The 19,437-nt window shown below is 50.2% G+C and overlaps 1 protein-coding gene across 4 annotated transcripts in view; it reads left to right on the forward strand.

The window, feature by feature from the left end:
- Positions 1 to 299: 299 nt before the first annotated feature.
- Positions 300 to 19,437, forward strand: part of LOC144673114 (NACHT, LRR and PYD domains-containing protein 3-like) — a 404,245-nt gene continuing 385,107 nt past the window's right edge. The window contains exons 1-2 of one of the 4 annotated variants that reach the window (XM_078535097.1): positions 352 to 415; positions 16,272 to 16,367. In XM_078535097.1, the coding sequence (XP_078391223.1) occupies positions 16,304 to 16,367 (64 nt within the window). In that variant the 5' untranslated portion in view covers positions 352 to 415; positions 16,272 to 16,303. Of the gene's footprint in view, positions 416 to 16,271; positions 16,368 to 19,437 lie in introns of all 4 variants that reach the window. The other 3 variants (XM_078535099.1, XM_078535096.1, XM_078535098.1) reach the window with 3 other exon arrangements.

Raw genomic sequence — 19,437 nt, forward strand, 5'->3', positions numbered from 1 at the left:
ATAACATAGAAAAAAAAGTCTCAAAATCTGAGAGTGTTTTCTTTGAAGTCTCTTTGGTCCTGCATCACGATTAAAATTGGACCACAAATTCACCGTATTATTTTTAATTCAAAGGGTTGAGAGCATATCTGGCACCAGTAATTGAATAAGTAGAAAGCAATGGGAGAATAAGTTTAAAGATTGATATGGGGAAATGGAGAAGAAAATTATTGTGGATTCAGACATGGGAGGGAGATGGTTTTTGATACTTTCTGTGCTCTGTGGTAAGACATTTCTCTCTCTGTCTTGTTCCAGCTGTTCCCATTTGTACCAGTGGCCTGATTGGCAGAGTCAGTGAACTGGACTGCTGCTGTGACCCTGACTGCTCCTCTACAGACATCAGTGTCCTTTCTTCCTGTCTGCCGGGCAGTGAGCTGTAAGTCTCTGTTAGTGTGTTACTGCATTGGCTCCTGATCTGGCAATGCCATGATTTTAACACAGGAACATAAGTAGCTGTGGACATAAGCTGTGGACCCTTTGGCCTCTTGAGTCTGCTGCACTATGTCTGATCATAATGACTCTTCTGCCTTACCTCTGCTTTCCTGCCTGCTCCTTATACCCTTCCTTTTATTATTTCATTGGATGTGGGTGTCACTGTCTAGGCAGCATTTTTATTGCCCACCCCCAATTGAGAAGGTGGTGGTGAGGTTCCTTCTTGAACCACCGCTGTCCATGCAAGATCAAACGAGCATCCACAATCTCTGGGGTGGAGAGTTCCAAAGATTCACAACTCTGAGTGAATCAGTTCCTCCTTATCTCAGTCCTGAATAATCTGTAATCCCATCTTCTAGATTCCCAGCCATGGGAAACAGCTTTTCAATGTCTACACGGTCATGCCCCTTCAGATTCTTTTATGTTTCAATGAGATCACCTGTCATTCATCTAAGATTTTAAATTTATTTATTTAATGTTTGTATAATCATAGAACCAAGCAATAGCTTTGTTAGTGGCTAGACGGAGTTCTTTTAGCCGCCTTCTTGTTTAGTCAGTGGACACTCCTCAAAAATACGAGTCATTGTTTGGACCACACCACAGCATACTGGATGGTCTTGGCGACCTCACTAATGTTGAGTGCTGCACAGAGCATTGGTCAGTCTAGAAATGGTTTAAGAGACCCACTCTCGGAGCTCAAAGCTGGGTGGATGAGCATTGCATTCTACAACAAGAGTGGTTTCTGATGGATGTTTTCTCCTGCTAATCCTCCGCCACAGATGTTACTTCTCGCTGTCGTGTGTTGAACCATATGGGGTGGCGTGATGGAAGGTATACTGCTGGTGGGTTGAGGAAGTTGTTGAATTAGAGCATTCTGGGTTAAAGTAGACTTTTGCCAATTGCTTGCCCGTTGCAATTATCCTTCTGATGGTGGGGATGGTGTGGGGCGGGGCTGCTCCTGTTCCGAGCAGGGAACCAGGGGAGGTGATCTGGTCAAAGAGTCCTGCATGATGTACATTGGTACATTTGTTGTGGTCAGATTGGTATCTTACTGGGCCGCAGTATTCTGCAGTTGAGTACATGATGGCAAGAGGAGAGATCCTCAGGATGTTGGCCTGTGATCCCCATGAGGAACTTGTCAGTTTACTGTGAGCCTGTTGCAGGTTATTTTTCTGCTGTCTTGATGACGTGCTGCTTGTATGTAAGACTTCTGTCAAGGATGACGCCGAGATTGAAAAGGTGGGGATTGTTCAGACTCTGGACATCCAGGGTGATGTTCAGTTTCCTGTTAGTGCTGGCATTTTTAAACATTCATTCATGGGTTGTGGGCTTTGCTGGCTGGGCCAGTATTTATTACCCATCCCTAATTTCCCTTGAGAAGGTGGTGGTGAGCTGTCTTCTTGAACTGCTGCATTCCATGTTGTATATGTGCACCCACAGTGCTGTTAGGAAGCGAGTTCCAGGATTTTGACCCAGTGACAGTGAAGGAACGGTGGCATATTTCCAAGTCAGGATAGTGAGTGACTTGGAGGTCAGGAGTTGAGTGGCCCTGGCGGAACTCAAACTGGGCATCACTGTGCAGGTTACTGCTAAGCAAGTGTTGCTTGATAGCACTGTTTCTGACCCCTCCAATTACTTTACTATTGATCGAGAGTAGACTGATGGGGAGGTAATTGGCCGAGTTGGATTTGTCCTGTTCTTTGTGTACAGGATATGCCTGGGCAATTTTCCACATAGCCGTGAGTCACAAAAAGTTAGTATGCAGGCAAAGCAAGTAATTAAGAAGGCTACTGGAATGCTATCCTTTATTAGGAGAGGAATATAACACAAAAGTAAGGACGTTATGCTTCTGTTGTACAGGGCATTTGTGAGCCTGCAGCTTGAATACTGTGTGCAGTTTTGTTCTCCATTTTAAGGATGGATGTAAATGGGTTGGAGGCAGTTCAGAGGAGGTTTACTCGATTGATACCTGGAATGTACAGGCTGTCTTTTGAGGAAAGGTTGGTCAGACTGGGTTAAAACTGGAGTTCAGAAGAGTGAGGGGTGATTTCATTGTAACATAGAAAAAAGCAGGAGTAGGCCATTCATTATGATCATGGCTGATCATCCAACTCAATAGCCTGCTCCCGCTTTCTCCCCATATCCTTTGATCCCTTTTGCCCCAAGAGCTATATCTAACTCCTTCTTGAAAACATACAATGCTTTGGCCTCAACTACTTTCTGTGGTAACGAATTCCACAGGCTCACCACTCTCTGGGTGAAGAAATTTCTCCTCATCTCAACCCTAAATGGTCTACCCCGTATCCTCAGACTGTGACCCCTAGTCCTGGACTCCCCCACCATCGGGATCATCCTTCCTGAATCTACCCTGTCTAGTCCTGTTAGAATTTTATAGGTGTCTATGAGATTCCCCCTCATTCTTCTGAATTCCAGTGAATATAATCCTAACCAACCCAATCTCTCCTCATATGTCAGTCCAGCCATCCCAGGAATCAGTCTGGTTAACCTTTGCTGTACTCCCTCTATCGCAAGAACATCCTTCCTCAGATAAGGAGTCCGAAACTGCACACAATATTCCAGGTGTGGTCTCACCAATACCCTGTACAATTGCAGCAAGACATTCCTGTTCCTTTACTCGAATCTTCTGGCCTCTGAAGGCGAACATACCATTTACCTTCTTTACCGCCTGCTGCACCTGCATGCTTCCCTTCAGCGACTGGTGTACGAGGACACCCAGGTCTCGTTGCACATTCCCTTCTCTCAATTTATAGCCATTCAGATAATAATCTACCTCCTGTTTTTTCTACCAAAGTGGATAACCTCACATTTATCCACATTATACCGCATCTGCCATGCATTTGCCCACTCACTCAGCTTGTCCAAATCACACTGAAGCATGTCTGCATCCTCCTCACAGCTCACCCTCCCACCCAGCTTTGTGTCATCTGCAAATTTGGAGCTATTACATTTAGCTCCCTCATCTAAATCATTAATATATATTGTGAATAGCTGGGGTCCCAGCACCGATTCCTGTGGTACCCCACTAGTCACTGCCTGCCATTTGGAAGAATACCCGTTTATTCCTACTCTTTGTTTCCTGTCTGCCAACCAGTTTTCTATCCATCTCAATACACTACCCCCAATCCCATGCGCTTTAATTTTACACGCTAATCTCTTATGTGGGACTTTGTCGAAAGCCTTCTGGAGGTCCAAATAAACCACATCCACTGGCTCCCCCTCATCAACTCTACTAGTTACATTCTGGAAAAATTCCAGTCAATTTGTCAAGCATTATTTCCCTTTCGGAAATCCATGCTGACTCTGACCGATCCTGCCACTGTTTTCCAAGTGCTCAGCTATTAAATCTTATAAAATGGACTCTAGAATTTTCCCCACTACCGACGTCAGGCTGACTGGTCTATAATTCCCTGTTTTCTCTCTAACTCCCTTTTTAAATAGTGGGGTTACATTAGCAAACCTCCCATCTGTAGGAACTATTCCAGAGTCTATAGGATCTCAGAAGATGACAACCAATGCATCCACTATTTCTAGGGCCACTTCCTTAAGTACTCTGGGATGTAGATTATTAGGCCCTGGGGATTAATCCGCCTTCAATCCCATCAATTTCTCCAACACTTTCCCTACCAATACCGATTTCCTTCAGTTTCTCCCTCTCACTAAACCCTGTGTTCCCCAACATTTCTGCTATGTTATTTGTGTCCTCCTTTGTGAAGACAGAGCCAAAGTATGTATTTAGTTGGTCAGCCATTTCTTTGTTCCCCATTATAAATTCCCCTGTTTCTGACTGGAAGGGACCTACATTTGTCTTCACCAATCTTTTTCTCTTCACATACCTATAGAAACCTTTACAGTCAGTTTTTATGTTCCCCGCAAGCTTACTTTCGTACTGTATTTTCACCTTCTTAATCAATCCGGTGGTCCTCCTTTGCTGAATTCTAAAGTGCTCCCAATCCTCAGGTCTGTTGTTTTTTCTGGCCAATTTGTATGCCTCTTCCTTGGATCTAATACTATCTCTAATTTCCCTTGTAAGCCATGGTTTGGCCACCTTTCCTATTTTACTTTTGCGCCAGACAGGAATAAACAATTGCTGCAGTTCACCCATGCGCTCTTTGAATGTTTGCCATTGCCTCTCCACCGTCATCCCTTTAAGTAACGTTTCCCAATCCATCATAGCCAACTCGTGTCTCATACCTTCTCTAGTTGGTTTCTAGGGAGTGACAAGGTATTGGAGGTGTTGGCAGGCTTAAGAGTAGACAAATCTCCAGGTCTGGATGATTTGTGTCCCAGGCTGCTGTGGAGGCAAGGGAGGAGATCGCAGGGGCTCTGACCCAAATTTTTAATTCCTCTCTGGCCATGGGGGAGGTGCCAGAGGACTGGAGAACAGCTAATATGGTTCCGCTATTTAAGAAGGGTTGCAGAGATAAGCCGATAAGTCTCTCGTCAGTGGTAGGGAAACTATTTGAGAGAATTCTGAAGGAGAGAATCTATCTCCACTTGGAGAGGCAAGGTTTGATCGGGGATAGTCAGCATGGCTTTGTCAGAGGGAGGTCATACCTAACAAATTTGATTGAATTTTTTGAGGAGGTGACCAGGTGTGTAGATGAGTTTAGTGCAGTGGATGTAGTTTACATGGATTTCAGCAAAGCCTTTGACAAGGTCCCACATGGGAGACTTATAAAGAAGGCAAATGCACATGGGATACAGGGTAATTTGATAAGGTGGATTCAAAATTGGCTTCATTGTAGGAGACAGAGGGTGATGACAGAAGGATGCTTTAGTGACTGGAAGCCAGTGTTCATTGGCATACCACAGGGATCTGTGCTGGGTCCCCCATTATTCATCATTTATATAAACGATATAGATGACTATGTGGGGGGGAGGATTAGTAAGTTTGCGGATGACACAAAGATTGGCCGGGTGGTTAACAGTGAGGTTGAGTGTCCTGGGCTATAGGAAGATATAGACGGGGTGGTCAAATGGGCAGATAAGTGGCAAATGCAATTTAACACTGAAAAGTGAGAGGTGATACACTTTGGAAGGAGTAATTTGACAACGGAGTATTCAATGAACGGCAATGACACTAGGAAGTTCTGAGGAACAAAGGGGCCTTGGCGTGTCTGTCCAGAGATGTCTGAAGGCGGACGGGCATGTTAGTGGGGTGGTGAAAAAGGCATATGGGACCCTTGCTTTTATCAACCGAGGCATAGATTACAAAAGTAGGGAGGTCCTGTGGAGTTGTATAGTACCTTGGTGAGGCCACAGCTGGAGTACTGTGTGCAGTTCTGGTCATTACATCATAAGAAGGATGTGATTGCAATGGAGGGGGTGCAGAGGAGATTCACCAGGATGTTGCCTGGGATGAAACATTTAAGTGATGAAGAGAGGTTGGATATACTTGGGTTGTTTTCGTTGGAACAGAGAAGACTGAGGGGCGACCTGATTGAGGTGTACAAGATTATGAGGGGCATGGAGAGAATAGATAGGGAACAGCTGTTCCCCTTAGTTGAAGGGTCAGTCATGAGGGGACATACGTTCAAGGTGAGGGGCAGGAGGTTCAGGGGGATGTGAGGAAAAACGTTTTTACCCAGAGGTTGCTGACGGTCTGGAATGCGCTGCCTGGGAGGGGGCGGGTTGCCTCACATCCTTTAAAAAGTACCTGGATGAGCACTTGGCATGTCATAACACTCAAGGCTATGGGCCAAGTGCTGGTAAATGAGATTAGGCAGGTAGGTCAGGTGTTTCTCACGTGTCAGTGCAGACTCGATGGGCCGAAGGGCCTCTTATGTGCTGTGATTATGCGATTCTTGCCTTTGTTTTTTGTTGTCTTGCCAATTTGTCCCTCTGTCCACCTCATTTTTCTCTTTCGCTGTCTATCTCTGTCTATGTCTCTCTTATCTGAGCCATGTTTATCTCCCATATTTCTCTCTTGTTATATCCCATCCCCCATCGGTCTGCCAGGTGTATGCCTCATTCTCTCTCCCCCCGTCACATCTGCCTCTTTCTCTCTGCCCTTTCCTCATTGGTGTATCCATCTTTCACCACTATGCACTTCCTTCTCTGCCCTTTCCTTGCCTGTCTTTCAACTGCCCTGATCTTCCCTGGCTTTGTCTATTCTCTGCCTGGCTCCCCATCATATACCTCCTGCTTATCTCTCCATCTATCTCTCTCCAATGCTTCTCTCTTTGTCTCCCTCCATCATTCTCACTCACTCTGGTACATGTTACATCTGTCTGTCTGTCTCTCTCTCTCTCTCTCTCTCTCTCTCTGTGTGTCGCCCATCCATCTCCCCTATTTGCCTTCGCTTCCTGTCTGTCTCCCCAGTTGACTCCGTCTGATTCTCTCTTTCTGCCCCATCCCCAGGTCTCTCTCTAATCCCTCTGGCTGTTTCCCATATCTGTTTATCCAGTCTGTCTCCACCGTTCTGCCTCCCTTTCTTTGTTTCCCACCTGCCTGATTCATCCCATCTATCTGCGCCTCTTTCTCTGTCTCCTCCCCAAGTATGACTCCTTCTTGGTTTCTTTCTCTGTCTCTTCTTGCCCACTATCTCTCTCTTTCTCTCCCTCCCTATCTCCTGCCTGTTGCCTTCCCTCCTGTTGTGACCCCCACTCTGTCTCTCTAAGTCTCAGTTTCCATCTTCCTTGTCTCTCTCTGTCTCTTCGGTTTCACCCCCATCTGCCCTGTCAGCTTTCCCCTGGTCTGTCTTTCTTTTTGCCTTCTGTGTCTAACTGCCCCTGTCTGTCGCCATAAGCCTGTCTGTCCCCTTCCCCCAGGATTTCCCTCCACAGCTGGTCTCCCCACCTCTTAGACTGAGATCTGACAGATTGTTGCCCCGGCAACAGGGGAAATCACATCGTGAAAATAATTGAAATTGAAAATTTAAAATAAACTAAGATTATATATTTGGAGTTTATTTCAGCGGAAGATGAACCCTGAACAGTTAGTTAGTCTTTTTTTAAAATTTAAATTTAACAACGAAGTTGCAATTCCAATATATCTTAGCACACTCGGGGTTTTACAGCAAGTGTTGTCTAGTCATGGAATCACATCTAACAGGGGACATTTTTCTGAACTTTGCAAGCACAGGCTGGTTGAGTAAGGTCAGTAGTCTGCCTGTTATGAACAGCCAGAGAGACTCGCTGTTTGATACGATCTCCAGTTGTTGAGACCACGGCCTACGTACCTGGCATCACACTGGCACGGAAATTCATTTGTGTTTTGGGCAGAACGTCTCTTTGGCTTGACGGCAGCATCCTGTTGGTGGAAAATCCTACCCGTGTTGCTACTGCTTGGTAGCAGTGTGAAACGGCTAGCTTCATTTCTTGTTCATACCTATGTTTACATGGCAGTTATTGGGGCACGCTAGGGAATATTAAAATAAGGTGGAGACTTAAAAGAAAACTCAAAAAGATAGTCTGTTCTTTAAATTGTTCAGTTTACTCCTTGTGGGCCAAGATACTGAGAAGATGTTTCAATTTTCCTGGACCTGAAATGAACTGTCGATTCGAAATGACATGGCAGCATTTCTTCATTCATCCCCGAATTCTTACTCAGAGCACGAATGAAGGTTTGCAACGTCCCCCTCACCTTCAGATAGGAAAAAGAGGGATGGAGAAAAGAAAGAATTATAGTGCAATGAGACGACAGAGGAAAGAAATATTGTTTCACGTGGGCTCCAGAGTCCAGAATCAAAGTCTAATGAGGTATTTCTTCACGGAGGTTGGTGAGCTGAAAACTGATGCTGGTTAATTCACATTTCCAGTGATGTTGACTTCACACGATGACACAGGCATGCAGAGATGAATCAGTCTTGTGGGCAATGGTACAATATTTCCAAATGGAAGCAGTGTAGATGGGGCCAGGTGACCAGCCTGGGTCTGAGCACCTTGTCTGTGAGGCTGCTAGTCAGATGGAAAAATGGGAGACTGACTTTGTAGTACAGCAAGGCAATATTACTGGTTCCAGAAACTGGAGGTCCATGTCACATGACTCACACTTCTTCACATTGTCTTTGACAAAGGGTGTGTATCCTTCCTCTGGGCCCCCGAGATTGTTAAATGTCTCAGCCATTAAGAATTGAAAGGAAGGTTGCGGGGTCCTTTGTCTCAGCAGATGAGCAGAACCCTGTTGGCCCACCTGGGTTATGAAATGCAGATGGCCTTTTATAGCTCTCTTTGAATTTGGTCCGTGCAGCCCACAGGATTGGGAAGTGTGGCGGTGTTTCTTAGTGGCTCATCAGAGATAATGAGGTGCAAGTTTCTTCGATATTGCCAGGTTGCTCCTTTTGTCTGGGGTCACAGACATACATAAATTCAGCCATTTGTGGTCTTTGTCCATTTTGTTTTTTTTTAGAAACAGCAATGAGCATCACTCTCTACATTTTATAAGGAAAATATGCAGGGTGAGGCCTTAGTCCCTCACCCAGATTAAATGGTACTCTTACCTTTCTCCCCAGTCGATCTATAGAAGCTCTTTGAATTGGAAGGGTTCTCTCTGGTTGGTGCGCTCTCAGTCCTGTGCTGCTGTTCCTCAGTAGTTCCCTAGAACATTACACTGGGTCTCTGGATTACTAGTCCAGCAACAATACCACTACGCCATTACCTCCCCTAAATCCTCTCCACGTTACAGACTGTCTGATCAGCATGGTATCTTGCCTACCTGGGGCCAGGCTTAAGGATGCCAATGAGCAGCAGGGTTATGCTTCCTCCACCTCCAGCATAATGCCATCAATGGAACATACAACTTAGGAGTAGGCCACTCAGTCCCAAGAGAATGCCCACCATTCAAAAGATCATGGCTGATCTGAATGTAACCCAAACTCCTGTCCACCCACGTGAATATTTCACCCCTTTGTTAATCAAGAATTTATCCAGCTCTGCCTTAAAAATATTCAAAGACTCTGCTCCCACCACCTTTTAAGAGAGTTCCAAAGACTCTCAAACCTCAGCAAAATAATTCTCCACATCCCTGTCTTAAATGAGCATCCTCCTCCCGCAAAACTCCAGACATGACCATCCCCCACCCCCCCCAAACTCCAGAGATGACCATCCCCCACCCCCAAACTCCAGACATGAGCATCCCAACCCACCCCGAAACACCTGACATGACCATCCCCCCACCCTCAAACTCCAGACATGAGCATTCCCCCCACCCCCAAACTCCAGACATGACTATCCCCCCCACCCCCAAACTCCAGACATGAACATCCCCCCACCAAACACCAGACATGAGCATCTTCCCCACTCCCAAACCCCAGACATGAGCATCTTCCCCACCCCCAAACCCCAGGCATGACCATCCCCCTGCCCAAACTCCATCCCCCCCAAACTCCAGACATGACCATCCCCCCCACCCCCAAACTCCAGACATGAGCATCCCCCCCCCAAACTCCAGACATGACCATCCCCCCACCACCCAAACTCCAGACATGACCACCCCCCACCCCCCGCCCCCCAAACTCCAGACATGACCATCCCCCCCCACCCCCAAACTCCAGACAGGAGCATTCCCCACACACCAAAACTCCAGACAGGAGCGCTCCCCCCCCTAAACTCCAGACATGAGCATCCCCCCCACCCCCAAACTCCAGATAGGAGCATTACCCACACCCTAAAACTCCTGACATGACCACCCCCCAAACCCCAAACTCCAGACATGACCATCCCCCCACCTGAACTCCAGACATGAGCATCCCCCCCATCCCCAAACTCCAGACATGTGCATTCCCCACACCCCCAAACTCCAGACATGACCACCCCCAAACCCCAGACATGACCATCCCCCCCACCCCCAAACTACATACCTGACCATCCCCTATACCCCCAAACTCCAGACATGAGCACCCCCCCCACCAAACTCCAGACATGAGCATCCCCCCCGACCCTCGAACTCCAGACAGGAGCATCCCCCACACCCCCAAACCCCAGACATGACCATCTCCCCACCCCCAATCTCCAGACATGACCATCCCCCCCCACCCCCAAACTCCAGACATGACCATCCCCCCACCAAACACCAGACATGAGCATCTTCCCCACTCCCAAACCCCAGACATGAGCATCTTCCCCACCCCCAAACCCCAGGCATGACCATCCCCCAGCCCAAACTCCATCCCCCCACCTAAACTCCAGACATGAGCATCCCCCCCACCCCCAAACTCCAGACATGACCATCCCCCACCCCCAAACTCCAGACATGACCATTCCCCCATCCCCAAACTCCAGACCTGAGCATCCCCCCCTACCCGCAACTCCAGACATGACCATCCCCTCCCCACCCCCAACCTCCAGACATGACCATCCCCCCCACCCCCAAACACCAGACATGAGCATCCCCCCAGCCCCAAACTCCAGACATGAGCATCCCCCTTCACCCCCAAACTCCAGACATGACCATCCCCCCCCACCACCCCCGAACTCCAGACATGACCATCCCCCCCACCCCCAAACTCCAGACATGACCATCCCCCCCACCCCCAAACTCCAGACATGACCATCCCCCCCAAACCCCAGACATGACCATCCCCCACACCCCCAAACCCCAGACATGACCATCCCCCCACACCCAATCTCCAGACATGACCTTCCCCCCACCCCCAAACTCCAGACATGACCATCCCCCCACCTAAACTCCAGACATGAGCATCCCCCCACCCCCAAACTCCAGACATGTGCATCCCCCACACCCCCAAACTCCAGACATGACCATCCCCCCGAAACTCAAACTCCAGGCATGACCATCCCCCCTAAACTCAAACTCCAGACATGACCATCCCCCCTAAACCCAAACTCCAGACATGACCCCCCACCCCCACCCCCCAGACATGACCACCCACCCCCACCCCCAAACTCCAGACATGACCTTCCCCCCTCCAAACTCCAGACATGAGCATCCCCCCCATCCCCAAACTCCAGACCTGAGCATCCCCCCATACCCGCAACTCCAGACATGACCATCCCCCCCAACCCCAACCTCCAGACATGACCACCCCCCCACCCCCAAACTCCAGACGTGACCACCCCCCCACCCCCAAACTCCAGACGTGACCACCCCCCCACTCCCAAACTCCAGACGTGACCATCCCCCCCACCCCCAAACTCCAGACATGAGCATCCCCCCCACCGACACCACCCCCACCAATTCCTGCCCACTGAGCTTGTCACTGGCCTGTCAATCTCCCTGGCTCTTTAGCCAATCAGCGGGTGCAGTGTAACCGGGGGCGGGGCCTGCGCTGGGCCCGCGAGGAGCCTTTTCCCTTTCCGCCCCGAGCTTCCTGCTCCGCTGGCCGGGGTGTGTTTTACCTGAGAGCCGCTGGGCCGGGGTCAACTCTTTTCTTCTCCGCCGATGCTGCCAGACCTGCTGAGTTGTTTCAGGTGTTTCTGTTTTTGTTTTTATCTGTGTTTTACCTGAGAGGGGCTGCGGGGCGGGGCCGGTGTTGTGGGCGTGACTGGGGGCGGTGCGGGGGCGGGGCGATGCGGGGGCGCGGCGGGGCGGGGGCGGAGCGGGGCAGGGGGTGGGGCTCTGGCTTTGGGGGCTGGGGGCGGAGCTAGGGGCGGGCTGGGAAGATGTTGCAATCAAGCGGAGCCTGGGAGGAAGGCGGGAAGATTTTAAATCGCCTGTAAATAGTTTGCGGGTTTTCAATGTGAGTCCAGGGACTGGGAGGATCCCCTCATCTTCCTGGGACCTTGGAAAGACGGCATTGCCGACATGGCAGCGATTTCCTCACTCAGCCCTGGTTATGTTGTTTGGATTTGTTCCCATTCTTCACCTTGGGCTGGGACACACGATCTTCAGAGCGAGAGTGAAGCTGGGTCTAGGAGGGAAAAGCAGCCTTTCGCCTTTCTCCATTCTCCCCGCCTCTCATTGCTCCATTTTCCTCAGGAGTGGCGCAAATGCGCCCTTTTCTCTCCAAAGCTGCAGGTTAATCCCGGGCCGCCCCTCTATTGAACAATCTGACTTCAATACAAAGCTTTCACTCTCTAGAAATACTGTAAATTCCCCAGAAACACTGACCTTCTCTCCGTCATTCACAAAGACCCCGTCACCCCCCCCCCCCAAACTCCAGACATGAGCATCCCCCCCACCCCCAAACTCCAGACATGAGCATCCCGCCCACACCCAAACTCCAGACATGAGCATTCCCCTCGCCCCGAAACCCCAGACATGAGCATCCGTCCCCCCCAAACAACAGTCATGACCATCCCCCACACACCCAAATGCCAGACATGAAAATCCCCCCCCGAAACTCCAGACATGACCATCCCCCACACCCCCAAACTCCAGACATGAAAATCGCCCCCTCCAAACTCCAGACATGAGCATCCCCCCCAAACTCCAGACATGAGCAACCCCCCAAACTCCAGACATGAGCATTCCCCCAACCACCAAACCCCAGACATGAGCATGTACCCCCAAACTCCAGACATGAGCATCCCCCCCATCCCCAAACTCCAGACATGACCATCCCCCACACACCCAAACGCCAGACATGAAAATCACCCCCCGAAACTCCAGACATGACCATCCCCCACACCCCCAAACTCCAGACATGAAAATCGCCCCCCCCAAACTCCAGACATGAGCTTCCCCCCAAACTCCAGACATGAGCATCCCCCCCAAACTCCAGACATGAGCAACCCCCCAAGCTCCAGACATGAGCATTCCCCCAACCACCAAACTCCAGACATGACCATCCCCCTCACCCCCAAACTCCAGACATGAACATCCCCGCCCCCACAAACTCCAGACATGAGCATCCCCCCAAACTCCAGACATGAGCATACTCCCCCAAACTCCAGATATGAGCACCCCCCCCCCAAACTCCAGACATGAGCATTCCCCCACCCCCAAACTCCAGACATGAGCACCCCGCAAACTCCAGACATGAGCATCCCCCCCACCTGCAAACTCCAGACATGAGCACACCACCCACCCCCAAACTCCGGACAAGAGCATCCCCCCACCCCCAAATTCCAGACATGAGCATCTACCCCCAAACTCCAGACATGAACATTCCCCCCACCCCCAAACTCCAGACATGACCATCCCCCCACCCCCAAACTCCAGACATGAACATTCCCCCACCCCCAAACTCCAGACATGACAATTCCCCCCCACCCCCAAACTCCAGACATGACCATCCCCTCACCCCCAAACTCCAGACATGACCATTCCCCCCCACCCCCAAACTCCAGACATGACCATTCCCCCCCACCCCCAAACTCCAGACATGACCATCACCCCCACCCTCAAACTCCAGACATGACCGCCACCCCCACCCCCAAACTCCAGACATGACCATCCCCCCACCCCCAAACTCCAGACATGACCATTCCCCCCCACTCCCAAACTCCAGACATGACCATTCCCCCCCACCCCCAAACTCCAGACATGACCATTCCCCCCCACCCCCAAACTCCAGACATGACCATTCCCCCCCCCACCCCAAAACTCCAGACATGACCATCCCCCCCACCCCTAAACTCCAGACATGCGGGTCAGTGGGGGGTGGGGAGGCGGGGCTGGGTCAGTGGGGGGGTGGTGGGGGCAAGTTCGGTGTGGGGCAGGGCGCGGGCTGGTTCGGTGGGGGGGGGGGGACTGGGTCGCGGGGGGGTGGGGAGGCGGGGCTGGTTCAGTGGGGGGTGGGGAGGCGGGGCTGGGTCAGTGGGGGGTGGGGAGGCGGGGCTTGGTCGGGGGGGGGCGGGGGCTGGTTCGGTTGGGGGGGAGCTGGTTTGGGGAGGGGGGTGACGGGGCTGGTTCGGGGGGGGTGGTGGGACTGGGTCGGTGGGGGGTGGGCGCGGGCTGGTTCGGTGGGGGGGGGTGGGGCGGACTGGGTCGGTGGGGGGGGCGGGGCTGGGTCGTGGGGGGTGGGCGGGGGCGGGGCTGGGTCGGTGGGGGGGCGGGGCTGGATCGGTGGGGGGGCGGGGCTGGGGTGGGGGGGGCTGGGTCGGTGTGGGGTGGGGGGGCGGGGCTGGGTCGGTGGGGGTGCGGGGCTGGGTCGGTGGGGGGGCGGGGGCTGGTTCGTTTGGGGGGGGCTGGTTCGGGGGTGGGGTGGTGGCGGGGGCTGGTTCGGGGGGCGATGGGACTGGGTCGGTGGGGGGGGTGCGCGGGCTGGTTCGGTTGGGGGGGGGGCGGACTGGGTCGGTGGGGGGGGCGGGGCTGGGTCGGTGGGGGGGCGGGGCTGGGTCGGTGGGGGGTGGGGGGGGGCGGCGTGGGGGGGCGGGGCTGGGTCGGTGTGGGGTGGGGGGGCGGTGCTGGGTCGGTGGGGGGTGGGGGAGCGGGGCTGGGTCAGTGGGGGTTCGGGGCTGGTTCAGTGGGGAGTGGGGCTAGGACAATGCGGGGGCACGGGTGCGGGGCTTGGCCAGTGCGAGGTGGGTGTAATGTGGGTTAAACAGCAGATTAATAAATTTTACATTGTCTCAAACTTCTTTACAAATTAACGTGGAGAATAATTTAATTTGTAATTTGGAGAAAAGACTGATCCAAGACGGAATATTTTTATACTTCTACAGTGAAGAAATGATAAGACACTGGCTGATAGTTTGATTGGGCACAAGGGCATGAGAAGACATGCAGTGAGACACAGAAGTGGAGAAAATGCAACAAATTGCATTTGTATAGCACCTTTCATTCTCCAAACATCCCTTGCTGTTTAACAAAAACAGTACAATTCCTTTTTAAAAAGATACCGAGATACTGAAGGAGTACCAGAGCAGGTGACCAAAAACTTTGGTCAGAGAGTTAGTGTTCTTAAGGAGAATTTGAAAGGAGGAGAGAAAAATAACAGAGGCTGAGAGGCTCAGGAAGGGAATTCCAGAGCTCAGAACTTGCCTCCCAGTTCTGGACGATTATCATCAGGATGTGAAACATGTCAGACTTGGAGAGATGGAGGGCAGAGATATCGATGTCTTCCAGAGCTGTTCGAGGTTACATAGATAGGAAGAGAGGGGCCATGGAGAAATCTGAAAAGCTAGGTTGGGGATTTTAAAATGAGATGTTGTGAGACTAGGAGCCAGCGTGGACCAGTAGGCTCAGATGATGGGTAAAAGAGACTTGTTTAGAGTCAGGATACAGGAAGCAGTAATGAAGTAGAGCTGGGTGTCCTCAGCTTACATATGGAACCAGGTTGCCAAGGGACAGCGTATTGATGAGAAATAGAAGAGGGCCAACGAGACATCATTGGGAGACTCCAGAGATAATGGTGTGGGAGTGGGAAGAGATTCTTTGGCTGCAATTTAATAGATAAGAATTGATCTGGGAACTTCTGCCGCATTTTCACCCAGCTGGGTGACAGCAGAGAGGAGTTGGAGAAGGATGATGTGGTCAACCATGTCAAAGACTGTAGACAGGTTGAGAAGGATGAAAATGCTACATTTCTTACTGTCAGAGCCATCTTCAATAAGAGCTGTTTTGGTTGTGTGGAATGGTTGCACCTTGATTGGAGGGATTCAGATATGGAATTCCAAGAAAGATGGGCATGGATTTTGGAGATAATAACATGTTCAAGGACTTTGAGAGGGAAAAGGAGACTGGAGGGCAGTTGTTTGCAAGGACAAAGGGGTCAAGCGTGGACTTTTTGAGGAGAAGGGTGAGAGCAGGTCGTACATTGTCTAGCAGCCAAAAAATCTACCATTTGTATCACCGTGGCATTTGTGAGATTGTAAAATCCCTAAATATATCCTGCAAATAAATGCTGTGCATCGCCTCACTGTTTGAAGCTGTCAATGTTCTTCTGATTTTAATATATTCATCTAATCCTTGTATTCGTCTAATATTTATTAGAGAACATCCCAATCTGGGAACATCTGTCAGCACCATGGCTGAAGGTTCAAACAAGACAGAATATCCAACAACTACAAAAGGAATGAGAATGGGCACAGGTGGGTTCACAAAATACTTCAGAATAAACTTTCTATGCTAACAGATTGACCATATCTTGTGCAACACCTGCAGCTCAGACAGGAAGAGGGAACAGGACAGGGGCCGAGTAGAAGGAGTTAAATGAGTGACCCTCTAAAGGGACACCACAGTCACAGGTTGAGGGAGCCCCTGAGTACTGGAACTGTTGAGTAGATACCTGGCATTGGTGCCATGCGTGGTCAAATGCTGCCATGATGGCAGGGGCAGTCACCTCACCTCAGATCTAGAATCAGTTGGCTGCTTAAAGAAGAGGGTTCCTGTGTATTGAAGTTTTTATTATAATTTCACTCCTGTAAGGTCTGGCTCCAATCTTTTTTTACTATACTCCCTAGTCATAGAGCCATGGGGAGAATTCCACACCAAGGCAGAGACCCGCACCACCTCCCTGGCTTAAAATTAAGCTGCACCAAGCTCCATGTGACTGGGAGTGTCCGAGCCAAATTAACAGCCATAGGGCCATTAATTGGCTCAGAACAAGACTTAAGCTGCTATCAGAAAGGATGTCCCACCTCCGAGAGCTACCTGATCATAAAATGACAAGTAGCATTCATGCCGTACAAGTGCCAAGCAATGATGATCTCCAACAAGGTAGAATATAACCATCTCCACTTGACATTTAATGGCGTCACCATCATTGAATCGCTCGCTCTCAACATCCTGGGGGTTACCATTGACCAGTAACTGAACTGGATTAGCCATATAAATACTGTAGCTACAAGAGCATGTCAGAAGTTGGGAATTATGAGGAGAGTAACTCACTCCTGTCTTCTCAAAGTCTGCCCACCATCTGCAAAGCACAACTCAGGAGTGCAATGGAATATTCTCCCCTTGCCTAGATGTCTGTAGCTCCAACAACACTCAAAAACCTACACGATCCAGAACAAAGAGCCCACTTGATCGGCATCCCATCCACCACTTAAAACATTAAAAAAATTATTCTTTCATGGGTTGTGGGCTTCACTGGATAGACCAGCATTTATTACCCATCCCGAGTTCTAAATTGCCCTTGAGATGATGGTGATGAGCTCCCGCCTTGAACTGCTGCAGTCCATATGGCGCAGGTATATCCACAGTGCTGTTAGGGAGGGAGTTCCAGCAACAGTGAAGGAATGGAATTCTATTTCCAAGCCAAGATGCTGAGTGGTTTGGAGGAGAATATCCACGTGGTGGTGTTCCCACCTATTGCTGCCCTTGCCCTACTAGATGGTAGCGGCCGTGGGTGGGAAGGTGCTGTCTAAGGAGCCTTGGTGAGTTCCTGCAGTGCATCTTGTAGATCGTACACACTGCTGCCACTATGTGTCAGTGGTGGAGGGAGTGAATGTTTGTGGATGGGGTGCCAATCAACCGGGTTGCTTTGTTCTGGATGCTGTCAAACTTAGTGAGTATTCATGGAGCTGCACTCATCCAGGCAAGTGGAGAGTATTCCATCACACAGCTGACTTGTGCCTTGTAGATGGTGGACAGGCTTTGGGGAGTCAGGAGCGGAGTTACTCACTGCAGCATTCCTAGCCTCCGACCTACTCTTCTAGCCACAGTATTTATGTGGCTAGTTCATGTCACTTTCTGGTCAATGGTAACCCCCAGGATGTTGATGATGGAGAATACAGCAATGGTAATGCCATTGAATGTCAAGGGGCGATGGTTAGATCCTCTCTTGCTGGAGATGGTCATTGCCTGGTCCTTGTGTGGCACAAATGTTACCTTCCACTTCTCAGCACAAGCCTGGATATCATCCAGGCCTTGCTGCATGTGGACATGGACTGCTTCAGTATCTGAGGAGTTGTGAATGATGCTGAACATTGCGCAATCATCAGTGAACATCTCCACTTCAGACCTTATGATGGAATGAAGGTCATTGCTGAAGGAGCTGGAGATGGTTGGGCCTAGGACACTACCCTGAGGAACTCCTGCAGTGATGTCCTGGAACTGAGATGATTGACCTCCAACAACCACAACCATCTACATTTGTGCTTGGTCTGACTCCAACCGGCAGAGAGTTTTCCCACTGATTCCCATTGACTACAGTTTTACTAAGGCTCCCTGATGCCACACCCAGTCCAATGCTGCATTGATGTCAAGGGCAGTCACTTTCATCCCACCTCTGGAGCTCAGCTCTTTTGTCCATGTTTGAAACAAGGCTGTAAAGAGGTAAAGAGCTGAGTGACCCTGGCAGAACCCAAATGATTGTCAGTGAGCAGGTTATTGCTGAGCAAATGCCGCTTGAAAGCACTGTTGATGACCCCTTCCTTCACTTTACTGATGGTCGCGAGTAGTCCGATGGGTAATTGGTCGGGTTGGATTTGTCCTGCTTTTTGTGTACAGGACATACCTGGGAAATTTTTCACATTGTCGGGTAGATGCCAGTATTGTAGCTGCACCGAAACAGCTTGGCTAGGGGCATGGCAAGCTCTGGAGCACAAGTCTTCAATACTGTTGCTGGAATATTGTCAGGGCCCATAGCCTTTGCAGTATCCAGTGCCTTCAGCTGTTTCTTTATCACATGGAGTGAATTGAATTGGCTGAAGACTGGCATCTGTGATGTTGGGGTCATCTGGAGGAGGCCGAGATGGATCATCCACTCGGCACTCCTGGCTGAAGATTGTAGCGAATGCTTCAGCCTTATCTTTTGCACTGATATACCGGACTCTCCCATAATTGAGGATGGGTATATTTGTGGAGCCTCCTCCTCCAGTGAGTAGTTTAATTGTCCGCCATCATTCATGGTTGGACATGGCAGGATTGCAGACTTGATTCATTGGTTGCGGAATCACTTAGCTCTGTCTGTTACTTGCTGTTTATGTTGTTTGGCACACAAGTAGTCCTGTGTTATAGCTTCACCAGGTTGACACCTCATTTTTAGGTATGCCAGGTGCTGCTCCAGGCGTGCCCTCCTGCACTTTTCATTGAACTAGGATTAATTCCCTTACTTGGTGGTAATGGAAGGGTGTGGGAAATACCAGGCCATGAGTTTATAGATTGTGGCTGAGTACAGTTCTGCTGCTGCTGATCGCTCACAGCACCTCATGGTTG

This window comes from Cetorhinus maximus, unplaced genomic scaffold (assembly GCF_964194155.1).
Source record: "Cetorhinus maximus unplaced genomic scaffold, sCetMax3.hap1.1 HAP1_SCAFFOLD_286, whole genome shotgun sequence".
NCBI lineage: Eukaryota > Metazoa > Chordata > Chondrichthyes > Lamniformes > Cetorhinidae > Cetorhinus > Cetorhinus maximus.